Here is a 13,343-nt window from a genome sequence, read left to right as displayed (position 1 = left end):
ATTACTGTGATAATTGTGAGCTGCAGCGCTGGTTTGTTGTAAACTCAATTTTTAAACATCATCGCGCCTCATGTAAAAGATAAACAAACAAGCAAACAAAGAAATTACTGTTTATTTCTCAGAGACATGAAAGCTACGTTTGGGGAGATTTCTGATTTTCTGTTTTCAGACATGCTTACCCTTGAAATCACTATCTCTCTTTTACTTGTTCTTGCATACATTTTCACAAATTAATTATGATTAGCAGTAGATACCAAACTCCTGTTTCTCCACATCAAGGCTTAACAATCTTGTTATCTCAAGACAGCAAAATATAAAATCCGTCACTTCAACTTCTGAGTTTTATCTACAACAGAAACTCTGGGTGCACTTTGTGTCTCTTCTGCTCTGATTAAAGCAGAATGTGATGTTGATCAATCGTTTCCTCTGACTGTGTGTGTGCGCTGCTTTGGTTTCCCTTCACTGAGCTGAACTATAAAAGCTGATGGCGCCCCGAGTCCCTCTGAAGTTGATCTGAAGATCTAAAGTCACAATCTCACACAACAGTTTGCGGCTTCATGGGATAACAAGATCGTTAGTCATGACCTGAAGATAACAAAACTTTGATACCTCGTTGCGGGACGAAAACTAATTGGCAAACTTAAGATAACAGGATTAGAAAAAAAAAAACGTCTATGTAAATTAGGTCTGTCTTGCTGTGAGTCATTTAGAGAATGTCTTTTTTTTTTTTTTTCTCCCCAAACGCGGATGTTTTGTGCAGCGTCTGACCTGTCTTGGCTGTTACTAATCCCACTCTTCTCTGTTTTCCTTTGTTTGTCTTATTCCTTTACCCTGTATAATCTGTTCTCTGGATGCTTATCTGTGTGAGTTTTTTTGAATTAGGGATTTCACTGTCAGCCTGTGCTACATAATAATTCTTAATCTGCAGCTAAAAATCCATATTCATATGTTTGTCTTCTGCAGACGGTTTTTTAGCCTCTTATGCATGACCAGATATATTCAGCATCTGTAGCAGGTTTTCCTTTTGCATTTTTTCCTGCTTTATTTTTTATTTAGGTATTATTCGCCTGTTTCCGTTATGAAAGATGAACTATTTTTATGTATTCCTAATAATAATGACTGAAAGGAGAAAAATTTGTAAGAAAGCCAGGGAAACACATACAAAAGAAGGAGAAAATAATCATCTCTGATATAAGAAATGCTCAGCAACCTCTCCACCTCAATCCTACCTTTATAACCAGGCTCATAGAATTTTTTATTTTTTTTTTAAATCGGAGGAGATGAAGGATGATATTCCTCTTACCTCTGTAATAATACCACTGATAACTGCCAGCACTCTGAGTTTAATTTACCTTTGAAGAAGCAAAGACATAATGTAAAAAGGAACATAAAATAATGGAGATCTCACTTGTTTTGCTGCTTTGTTGCAGTCGTTACAAAGGTGATACATCACAATATAATAGAGGGGTTGACATGTGTTTGTTTATGTGTGTGTGTGTGTTCATACGGTGCACATGAACAGGGGATAATAAAGACAAACACATGATTTATGCCTGGGATATAATAGGTAATTTATCATCTGACTGGGGCACATTTTAGGGTAAAGAAACCCAGAGAGGGAGAGAGAGAAGGATGGCTTTGTAGTATTATCAGAAATAACAGCAGCGCTTAATGGAAACCTTGATCTGTAATGTCTGTTTTTGTAAAACTGTAAGGCTCTCACACCGTATCTTTCATTCGCTTTGCCATGCTGAGCTGGACAGTCTGTAATTCTCCCCCTCGCTGTTACACACAAACACGTGCACGTCTTCAAAGAGGAATGTTCTCATTAGCAGCCGTCCTGTGTTCAGAGGCTGACGGCTCTCTGCTTTCTCCTTCAGTGCTTTGCTTCTGCGCTTGAGTCACTGACAACCAGGTGACACGCCGAAAATATTTAGACAATACTGACACTGATATTAAAACGGATGCTGATTACTAATTCATGTAAGGCGACTGACCCTCATCCCATACTGACAGTGTTCCTACTGCTGAGCACATTGACCATAATAGCAGCTGCAGCCACTACGATAACTTTCATTGGAGACCGGCAACACACAGAGGGGAAGGTTTTGATTTATAATTCAGGATTAGATTTCTGCTGTAAATATAGTTAAGATTGCATCACGGTTGGTCTGAACACAGCCACAGGTATAAGATCTGTATGTACGATAACAAAATATTCAGTGAAACAGTGACATAACTTTGTCCGTTTATTGACTAAACCTCTAAAAAACTATCTTTGTGTATGAAGGTCACATACTTTTTCCATAAAAATAATCTTACAAACGATCAGATTGCACTGTTGTTTCCGTTCCCTGCCTTGCTCCCCATCCACTTCTCCTCTGTTTGCCGCAGCTCGATCTCACCGAGTTCACCTACGATTCTGCTCCAACACTGCAACAGTGCTCTGTGCTACACAATGGCTCGTTGTGATACTGAAGTAATTTAGCTGTTCGAACTGGAAACTGAAGATACTGATGTAGAATAATGCTACAGAAAGTGTCATTGCTTTGTCATGGGTTCATTGCAGTTTCAAGGTGGAAACACTCAGCCATGGTGTCGACTGATGCTCATGTGTCTTCTTGCATTGTTTCCTCTGAGGTTTATGTTTCCGGATTTCAGTCACAATGATGGAACATTCACCAAGCTGGCTATGTAGGATGTCCTGATCAAGCACTTAATTTGGTCACTTTGACTATTGGCAGTTCTGCGTTGGCATATGAGGTGTGTCAGAAAAGTTCCAGGACTGGTGTCACAAATGATATATTTCAAATCCAAACTACAAACTACAAGTTTTCCCCGGATTCTCACAGGATCCTCCACAGCTCCGTTGTCACAGCCATCTTGATGTCTTTCACGTCTTTAAAGCGGGTCCCTTTGGTGACCCCCTTGAGCTTGGGGAAGAGGACAAAATTCCACGGAGCCAGGTGGGGTGAGTAGGGAGGTTGCTCCAGCACAACGATGTTCTTCTCAGCCAGGAACTGTGGGATGCTCAGGGCGTTGTGAGCAGGTGTGTTGTCATGGTGAAGCAGCCACAACTTGTCCTGCCACAACTCTCACCTCTTCTAACACACTGAACGAAACAAACGCCACAGGATCTCTTTGTAGATGTGCTGGTTGATCGTCTGGTGGGGAAAACTTGTAGTTTGTAGTTCGGGTTTGAAATTTTTTTTTTATGCTACCAGTCCTGGAACTTTTCTGACACGCCTCATACAGAGAGCATTCTCGGGGTTTAGGTAGCAACGGGCCACCATGACAAAGACATGTGTGACACTTAATGACCTCCAACCAGAGTTCATGCGTTTGAGACAAATGACTGCCTTTGTGACCAATATCATGTGTGACTGAAACAACAACACCATCCCCGGCAAAAGTGCTTTTATTAGAAAAATTACTCATAATTGGTTTTCCCAGCATCCTGCCATAAATTCTGTTCTCCCGTTATAACACCTGTGCATGTAAACAAAGGCGTAGAGTTGTGCCATACTGATCAATAAAAAAATGCCTTGATCTGCACTCCCATGTATTTAGAACTGCTATTAATACCACTTTTACCACTAGCTAAGTAGTGATAGTTGGTTTTGATGACTTGTTTGAAGGGGAGTGCTGCTCAAACTGATGAGAGGGATTCAAGTCAACATCCTTCCTGCTCCAAGACCAGGAATTTATGATACAAGTTGCTTTGTGTTCTGTATCCTCTCCCTCTCTCTCTCTCTTTACTCCTTCTGTCTTTCCCCATTGTGAGCTGTCAGAAAGTACGCAATGACCGTGACATCCGGGTGTATGTGTGTGTGTGTGTGTGTGTGTGTGTGTGTGTGTGCAGGCTTCAGCTTTCTCATTATGATTCTAAATGTATCAGTCTGTCTCATCTGGATGAATTAATAGGTTCCTTGGTGGCTTGGCTCAACACACACACACATGCGCACACACACAAACACGCACACACACACACACACACACACGCCCACACACACACGCGCACACACACAACACACAACACACGCGCTGTTTGTCCAGTGGGTCGTGCCTCAGGTTTGTTAATTGAATGTCTGTGTTCATGTAAGCGGCCGTGAGAGGCATTGAGAGGATGCCACGGTGCATTAGGAAGACAAGCGGTGTGTGTGTATGTGTGAGCGTCTGTGTGACTGTAAATAGGATAGAATCCAGAGGACCTTGAACGCAGCCTCTCCTGAGCTCCTAGCGAGACAAGGCACAAAACAAATCTTACAGAGGCGAGAAGGCCGCAGGTGTGTGTTTGTGTGAAACTCCGAGAAGCTTAATCGCAGCACCCCGCCCTTCTTGTTGTCTGCTCCTCTTCTCTTCACGTCTCGTTTCCTGTCTTTTCCGTCCTTTTCTGTCCTTCTCTTCTCGCTCTTTACTTCTCATTCCTGTATTTTCTTCTATTCTCCTTCACCTGCTGCTTATTTCTTGACTTTGATTTCCATTTTTTGTCTCTATTTTCATCCTCTTTTCTTTTTCTTCCACTCTTGTCTCCTCTTTTCTTTCATCTATTCATTACTGTCTTATCATTTCTTCATCTGTCTTCACCTCCTTTTTACCCAGTTCTTTATCATTTTTTATTCCATTCCACATTTAATATTTTTTGTTCTTGACTGTTTGTCTGATAGAACATGTAACAAGATGATTTTGAAGATTATAGTTTGATTAATGAAGAAAACAATCTGCAGAATATTAATAGTATTCATTGGTTGCAGCTCTATTTTTACGCTGCCATTAAACCAAATAACTCCAATAAAAATCAAGAACCTTTTTGTACTTTAAAGAACCACATAAAGCATGAATGAATTTATAAAACGAGATCCTTCATTTGAGACTACCTTCCTCCTCTGCCTTTTCTCTCAAGCTTCCAAAGTTAATCTTTTCACTTTTTCTTTACCTTTATCTTCCCACCAATTTCTTTGCATTATTTCTTATTTAGTTTCTCTGTTCTGCTTATTCCATCCTTCCCGTCCTTCTCTGACTCTAACTCCGACAGGTACAATGCGACTGCCTTTCTCAGAGCTGATCAGTAACAGAGACACTTCATTACAGAGAGGAAGCAAATTAATCGTGTATTTTTCTAAATTCTCTTAGTTTTTCCTTCCTCTTTCTTTCACACTTTTGTCCTGTCCCTCCACCTTTGTCTTTATTTTTTTTTTCTTTCACCCCGTGTCTTTCTTGCTGCGTATCCTCTCAATATTTCCCCCTTTCTTCCTTTTCCTTTCTTAACCCCTTCCTATGTGTATCCACCCGTTTCCATCACTTTGTCACTTCTCATCTCTTTATTTCTTTCTTTTCTCCACACCTCCCTCCATTTATATTTCCCTTCTTTTCCCTCAGCCTCCCTATCTCCCATTTCATCCCTTTATTTCCCTCTGCCGGTCCTTTTTTTCCTCTCACTTCTCCCCTGCTTCTTCTCTCTACATTCATTCCATTAATCCCTCCATTTCTCTTCATTCAATTTCTTTTTCCCCGTGTTTCATTTTTTTCCCCACTCCCCCGTATCTCTCCTTCACCTTTCCTCTTTTCTCCACCTCACATCCTCTTACCCCGTCTCTTCTTTCATGTCTTTCTTCATCTTTCCGTCCCCCTTCTTTTGTTCTCTGTTATCTCCATCCATCCATCCATCCCTCCATCCTCCCCTCTCTTCCTCTCGTTCTTCATGCTTCGTTGTTACAGCCACCAGGGGAAGAACTACCAACACAGTCTTAACACATTCGCACACGCAAAGAGTCTGACTCCCAGCCCTCTAATGGCCCCATTTAGACAATGTGTCGCATCAGCAAGTTGTATGGCTGAATAATGAGAAGAGAAGAAGAAGGAGGAGGAGGAGGAGGAGGAGGAGGACAAGAGGAGAAGAAGATGAGGAGTGTCGGGCGTTTTCCGCATCCCTCCATCCAGACAGCTGCTTCACCATAAATGTTGTCCTGTTACACACACCATCAGCGCCGTGACCCTGCTTGTGTTTGTCTGCGTGTGCGTGCGTTCATTCATCTCCACAATGTGCCAGCGCGTGTGGTCGTTGGGGAGAAATATGGCCTCCGGGGGTTTTGCCGAAGCTCCTGTGTTATGTTTATGATGCGGCAAAGGAGAGAGAGAGAATAATAATGTACGTTCTTTATATCGCTCGCCCTCAAAGAAACATCCCCTTTCTCCGTCTCTCTTATGCGTTACACAAATACACGCCCGAAACACACACTTCCTCTCTATCAAGTGAAACACACACTCCCCAGCCTCTGAAACGATACCTTGCGCACACACTCAGTGATGCTCGCAAACACATTCACTCCCACAGTCTTTCAAAACAAGACACACACACAAACTCCTTCCTGCATGCAGGCAGGCAGGCATCTGTACTGTCTCATAAATGATATATACTCTCTTTTAAACTACACACACACACTCAAAGCAGAGCTCCGACAGACAGAAAGTGCAGCTGTAGCTGTTTTTTTTTTTTTTTAAAGTCATTGCCACCTTGTGTTTTTCACCACCAGCTGTTATGAGCTGAACGGAATTTATGTGCTACATTAACATTTTATATCTTACTTTATAATGTTTGTATTTTCTGGAGAAGTAGAGGTTTCTGCAGAGCTGGTAGTTTCTTCTGTGCAACACTAGAAACGGAGTCTTTTTGGTATTTCTGTGGAAAAACATGAAGGCATACTGACTTTTACTGTGGCTAACACTAAGGACTTAACTCCTTTTTGCACATTATAGGCCCATGTTGCTGCTTTTGAATGCTCTAATATATGAATCACAAATTGCATATGTTTTACATTATTCGTGTCTATTTTTAAAGGAACACTTTAGGCTTTTAGGTTGATTTCAAGCCTTCCAGGCAGCCAATTTGCTGAGACTTCAGACTTATCCGAGCTTGTAAAATCATTTCACGGAACGTTTTGTTACCTGTATTCTGCTATCAAAGTTTCTTTGTGGTGCTGTAGCTGAAGAGAGCGTCTTTTGAAAGTCCTCTGTAGTGGTGTGTTCAAGGATGTCCTGTCATCTGAAAAAAAAAAAAAAAACAACCATTGAAATGATCACACACTCTGTATTCTTTTCACGACGTCCATGTGTTCATTATATGTCCTTTAGAATTGATTTTCATACTGCAAAAGTCACGAATGCAGCGCAGTTCAGCAGCTAGCCATCAATTCTCAGATGTCAGAATGAATTGAATGCATGTTCATTACCACTTAGTGGTAAGTGACAAAAAACTAAAGGGAAGATGGATTACCTGCTGTACCTCAAGCAGCTTTTTAAGTCTCTGCATGTGATTTTCATACATTACGGAAATCAGCTGAAGGCAGTGGTTATTTTGAAGGTTAAAAACATGAATCTGTACAAGTGTACAATCGTGTTTAAAACCTAGCTAGTTTGGTGAAGGACTGCAACTGTGTTTTCCCATTTGGTTGCGTTTGTTTAGGCTGGTGACTAAGCTAAACTACTATTCATTTTCAGGAATCTTCAATTTTACCTTGTTAACGTGTCCATGTGGTGTTTTTTTATATCAAGACACAGGGCGGCTGTGGTTCAGGTGGTAGAGCAGGTTGTCCTCCAATCGCAAGGTTTGATCCCCTGCCCCTCCACAGTTGCGCATAGTCGAAGTGTCCTTAGGCAAAACACTGAACCCGAAGTTGCTCCCAATGGCAGCTAGCACCTTGAATTGGTGTTTGAATATGTGTGTGATTGCGTGAATGAGAAACATATTGTAAAGCGCTTTGAATAAAAGCAAAGCGCTATGTAAGTGCAGATCAGACGTCTTCATACATAACAGACTTATGGACAATCCTGTCAACATGTGGGACAGAGCATTCTGTATCGTTAGTCTTCTGCAGAATTGATTTCAGGTTTTACTATGCATGTCTTAGTCACTCTAATATTACAGTTGTAGTGTAGAGTAAAACAGGGTTTAAGCAACGTGGCAGGTGAGCTGGTGTGCTCAAACTGCAGCAAGTAATTCAGGACTGTGTGGAGAAATAGACCTAATAGAACTGCACAGTCCACAAGAAGCAACAGTGTGGAGTTACATTAAAGTCATTTTAAAACATGAAGGGATTATTTTTGTTGATGCGCATTGATACGTTTTTAGGGGTTAAATCAATAACCAGAAAGTGACTGCAGACACGATCAATGACAACTAACGCAAAATGTACCAAGACTAAAAAGCAACATGAACCTTTTTCCCCTGTATATCTTTGAACCAAACCAAAGGTGTGAAACATCCTTGTACTAAATGTAAATAAAGTAAAGGTACATAAACTAATGCGATCTGTAATTAATAGGCTATAAATTGCTTAACCATCATAATTAGGAGGGTCACTTCATTATGTTTCACACAATACCTCACTTACCAAGACTGAATTATAGCGTATTTGCCAAGCAATACACTGCTGAGCAGCTGAGAGACAAAGTGCTGCATTTAGTCACAAAACAAGGAGAGAGCAAAGAGGCTGAAAAACCGAAGTCCAACATTCATCTTGTTAAATACCAAAGAGCAGAAAGTAAAAACCTGTCTGAATCTTCCTTAAGTAAAATGACCTCTAAAAACTCTCCAGATGCTTTTAAAAAGCCCCGCACTGTGGACAGCAGAACGTACAGATACACTCACACACACACACACGCACATAGACAACATATCCTCAGTGGATATGCACAAACCAACACTCACAATGTGACATTTATGACTAAGTCTCACAGTCATTTGTCATCCACTCTGATGAGTGCTCCAAACAAAATGTCAGTCAACAAAAAGCAACACTGGTTACTATAAACCAAGCAACGTACTCACTTGTCTCATATATCAAAGGTGGTTTTAACACAGGTTTACTCTGTTGAATGACACAATTGGTCTCTGCAATAGCCCACAACAAAAAGTCCTGGTGCTGATATGAACAAATATGAGAATATGAGACAAACCAACACGTTGATTAAGTAATTACTAAGTAAACACTTGCCAAACATTCTCTGTTATGACTTGTCCGAATAATGACGTGGAATTTCTTCTTTTTATAGTATGGAATGAATATATATAAATGAATATGAATATGAATATGAATATATATATTCATTCCACACAGTAAAACATCAAGATATTAATCAAACATGAACATGGTCATTACTTCCAGCCCTACTAATTGACTGATTGTTTGATCCACAGATTTCGGATGCAGAGTGGGAGGACATGTTGGAGGGCTTTGATGAGCGGGGTTACCTGAGCGCTCGGCGCTGGAAGCCTGGTGACGACCCGTACACCCTGTACGCTTTCAACCAGAGAGAGAGCGAACGCATCCCCAGCAACCGAGCCCTGAGAGATACCAGACACTACAGGTACAAAGAAACCTTAAAAAACCTCACAAGAAAGAAACATAAAACACCCCACAAACATACAACACAGCACACAGATACAGAAACTTACATAGAAACAAGAGCACACGTGCACTGTCTGCACACAGAGATCTCATGCAACACTGAACACTTGTGTAGTGTGTAAGATGTCAGGTGAGGTCGAGAAAATGCATATCGTGTGTGGCAAACTTTATCAGTATAACCCGAGTAACACAGCAGTGTGCTGTGTTCAACCTGACCTCTGGAGGGATATGTTTATTATACACACACTCCACAGTGTGATGTATGAATCTGTCAAAAGTGCACTGAATAAAAAGGGAGCTTATCAGTACACACACAAACCAAACTCCAGTAGCCTGCAGGCGTAAACAAACACATCAAAAACACACAACACTACAGATCAGCTCTCAGTATTACAGGTATGTACACACTCTCACACACACACGCACAGAGAAAGAGAGTGAGAGTTAAACACAGCAGAAGCTCCTGGAGCTCGTAATGAATCCCCTATCTGTACTAAAACAAATTTAGATTATGGAACCAAACACGTTTTCATAGAGAAACCACCAAATTACAATCCGTCTGTCCGCTAAGAAATTAAATTAAACCAAAATAGAAATCCTCTTAGCGGAGTGCCGTCCTCGTCTGTTGGAAAGGCGCTCAGCAGGAAGATAAGGAGCTTGCCGCTTTGACAGCAGCCTCCTACTTATATATTTCAGGAGATAAAAACTTCCAGGCACTTGTGGAAAGCGTACAGAGGTCCAGTGTAGTCGTGCTGAGATCATGTGGAACAGAAACACACCTTTTTTTCTTTCTTTTTTTGCTGAGCTGCTGTTTCCATTATGCTTGCAACAATAAAGGCGCTCTAGTACTTTGATCTGCTCTTACAGTTTTTATATTGTGACTTTGTTGTTTACCATACTGTACCTCTCAAATTCAGCTTTACATAAGTTATATGTCTAGAAAGTTTGTGAGCACCACAGAAGTTTCACCACATAACTTAGTTTCTAATGACTTACCTGAACATGTGATGATGTCTTTTTATATTAGTGTAGTATATATATATTTAGATACTTTCCTCGTCAGCAAATCTCATAAAAAGACCCAAAACCAACAATGAGTCAGTTCTAATAATACATGTTGCGTACATTAACCCTATTCAGGACTTTCATGTTGCCATATGTAGAGGGTCTTTCTTGGGGTCTATTGGACCCCAAGAAAGAATATGTGCAAAATATTTGTTGTTTTTCTTTTTGGCTTTTTTTCTGTTTTTAATTCCTTTTTTTGTTAGTTTGCTTTTTTTTTGTTTCCAATTGCTTGCCAATTTTCCCCCCTTTTTTTTATTTTTTTTTTTTGGGCTTTTGCCTTTATTTAGAGCAGTAGAGATAGACTGGAAAGGGGGGAGAAGAATGGGGACAGACCTGCAGCAAATGAGCGGGATTCGAACTCACGACCGCTGCATCGGGGAACTACAGCCCCAGTTCATGGGTTGCCTGCTCAGCTAGGTGAGCTATAGGGGCACCCAAATGTCCTTCTTTTTATATTTAAATAAAAAAAATCTTCAAAAAAAACCAAACAAACAAACAATACCTGTCACCTACACCAAATGGCCTGGGGTCCAAAACACCCCAAAAGTCCTGAATAGGGTAGATGTACTAATTCAGGTTAAGTATAAGCCAGTGGGCTTGAAGCCGAGGAGAACCTACGTTATGACTGGAAATCAGCGTATTCTTTGGAATATATTGATTATTGCTTTCCTTTAACAAACTTGATCTACTAAATCTGTAGGTGCTACTAGAGTTTTAATCTTATTCTTCTGCCTAAAAGAATGCTTTTGTCCAGGGGTGTCATTGACATGCCGTTCTCTTTCTACTCTGGTATGTTTATTTCATATTTTGTATTTCGCTGCAAGAATACAGCAATGATGGCTTAATGCTTTAGGCAAACAAATCCAGCTGGAACGTTCATTTTCTTATTTGGACACCTGGCTTTGAGCTGTTGTGTTCGCTGTGTCATCGAAGGTTACCACTCGCCTCATGGTCACCCAGCTCTCTGAGAGGACGCTGCATGTGGGTGTTAATTAGGTGACTGGCAGTTGCTGTGAACATGACTAAGTCCTGGATGGTTGCTGCCGCTGTGGCTGGTGGGGCTGAGCACAGAGGGTTACAGCTTCACAACTCATGTAGGAAGCTAAAATCTGTTAGTGTAACTGGCGCGTACATCCCTGTGTGTGGATGTGTACAATGTTTTGACATGTATCCCGCAGATGATGAGATGCATGAAGTCTGAGTCAGTCATAGCATGTCTGCTGCTTCCAACACTGCGTGCGTGTGTGCACAAGTGCGAGCGTCTCCACACATCCGTATGTGTATGCTAATGTGGGTAAGTGCGCATTGTCGATCGCCCGCATCATCTGCTGCGCTACCGGAGGAGGGAAATTCACTGTCAAGCTAACATAAGGCAACTGAGAAATCTGTGTGTTTGTCAGTGTGTGTGTGTGTGTGTGTGTGCATGAGGAAAGTGAGAAGGGTGTATAGGATGGGAAACCAGGGATACTCTTACACATTAATCTGTTAGCAGGGAGGTGGGGGGTTGATAGTGCTCATTTATCTCGTGTAAGACAGCGATGAAGTGTGTGTGCTTGCGTGTGTGTGTGTGTGTGTGTGTGGATGAGGGGGGTTTGCTGTTATGTGATTATCTGTTAACTCAGTTACCGTGTAGCTGTAGATCTCAGGAGCACTTGGCAGGGGGAAATGATAGCGCCCCATGCTCTGTTAGGACTGGGGGGAAAAAAAAAAAAAAAGAAAAACTGCAGTGAAATCCTTGACTGAGGTTCTTAGAAACACCTTTTCTACTGCGAACTCACTGAGGTGCCTCCTACACTTTGGCGAGGTTCCCGAGAGAAAGCATTTGGCTTAAGTTCAAGGTGGTGTGACAGAAATTTATAGAAAGAACACAAAAAAGTGTGAGAAAGCAAGTGCTGAAGGACTGGTTGGAAGAAATTTGATAAGACAGTAAAAACACTGCAGTTGGAAATGATTGTGCTGTGGTCAAACGTTCATCTTCACCTCTAACGACTGCAGTTTTGACATCTTATAAAAAAATAAATACAGGTGTAACACGTCATGACTTGGGCTGACTGTTGCCTCATCATTTTTGATACGCTGCCAATATGACACCAAAGTTTCAATTACAGTTCTCAAACATTACTTTTCTGAAGTGATTACGTTCACATTTAGCAATGTAAACATGTACATCAGATAAGCAAAACATGTACATTTTTTTTCTAGAATAAACCCATTATGAACGATTTGGTTTGCATGTAGGGTGATGTAGATTGGTCACCACTATCTGGAATAACTTTACCACCAGAAATCAGCACAAACACTGTTTGATTGGCAAGTGGTATCTTGGCAAAGCATTGCACTTCAGCAATGAGCCTTCAAAAACTGAATATGACGACTCAAAAACAAGAGAAACTTTCAGATTACCACTCTGAAGGAAAGCACCAGTAGAGAAAACACAGCAGGTTTAGAGAAGAGGCTCCGGGTCTGTTATTTTCCCAGTGGGGCAATGATAACCTAAAGATTAGAGAAGCAAGTTTTTGACCTGAAGATGTTAGGTTGGACTCCCAATACCCTGAAGGCTGCAAGAAATCTGGAAATCTAGCAAGACTTGTAACCACTGACAGTAAGACACTGGCTGCACTGGACGGCTTCCACAGGGATGAATGCAGTGCAGGTGTACTTTGTACTTTCTCTGCATTTATTGGCATACTTTCCATGTTATGAGTCCTGTTGTGGCTCAAGAGATTTATTTATGTGTGATATTTAAATAAAATAAATTAAGCAGTTCCTTTTGGATTGGCAGCCAACAGCACTTTTTCATCTGCAACATCCCAAACATGTTTAGGAAGTTGATGTTAGAAACTAATATATACTAATCACTGGTCAAACTTC

The 13,343-nt window shown here is 41.1% G+C and overlaps 1 protein-coding gene across 1 annotated transcript in view; it reads left to right on the top strand.

Annotated features, from left to right (window-relative positions):
* Positions 1 to 7,264: 7,264 nt before the first annotated feature.
* The window catches only part of LOC103365833 (polypeptide N-acetylgalactosaminyltransferase 14-like), a 159,392-nt gene continuing 153,313 nt past the window's right edge, over positions 7,265 to 13,343 (top strand). Inside the window, exons 1-2 of the mRNA XM_008293382.1 lie at positions 7,265 to 7,309; positions 9,197 to 9,366. Coding sequence (XP_008291604.1) covers positions 7,265 to 7,309; positions 9,197 to 9,366 — 215 coding nt within the window. The remainder of the gene's footprint in view (positions 7,310 to 9,196; positions 9,367 to 13,343) is intronic.

This window comes from Stegastes partitus, unplaced genomic scaffold, assembly GCF_000690725.1.
Source record: "Stegastes partitus isolate 25-593 unplaced genomic scaffold, Stegastes_partitus-1.0.2 Scaffold879, whole genome shotgun sequence".
Classification (NCBI taxonomy): domain Eukaryota; kingdom Metazoa; phylum Chordata; class Actinopteri; family Pomacentridae; genus Stegastes; species Stegastes partitus.
The sequence above is the reverse complement of the archived record's forward strand: the minus strand, read 5'-3'. Positions and strand labels throughout refer to the sequence as shown.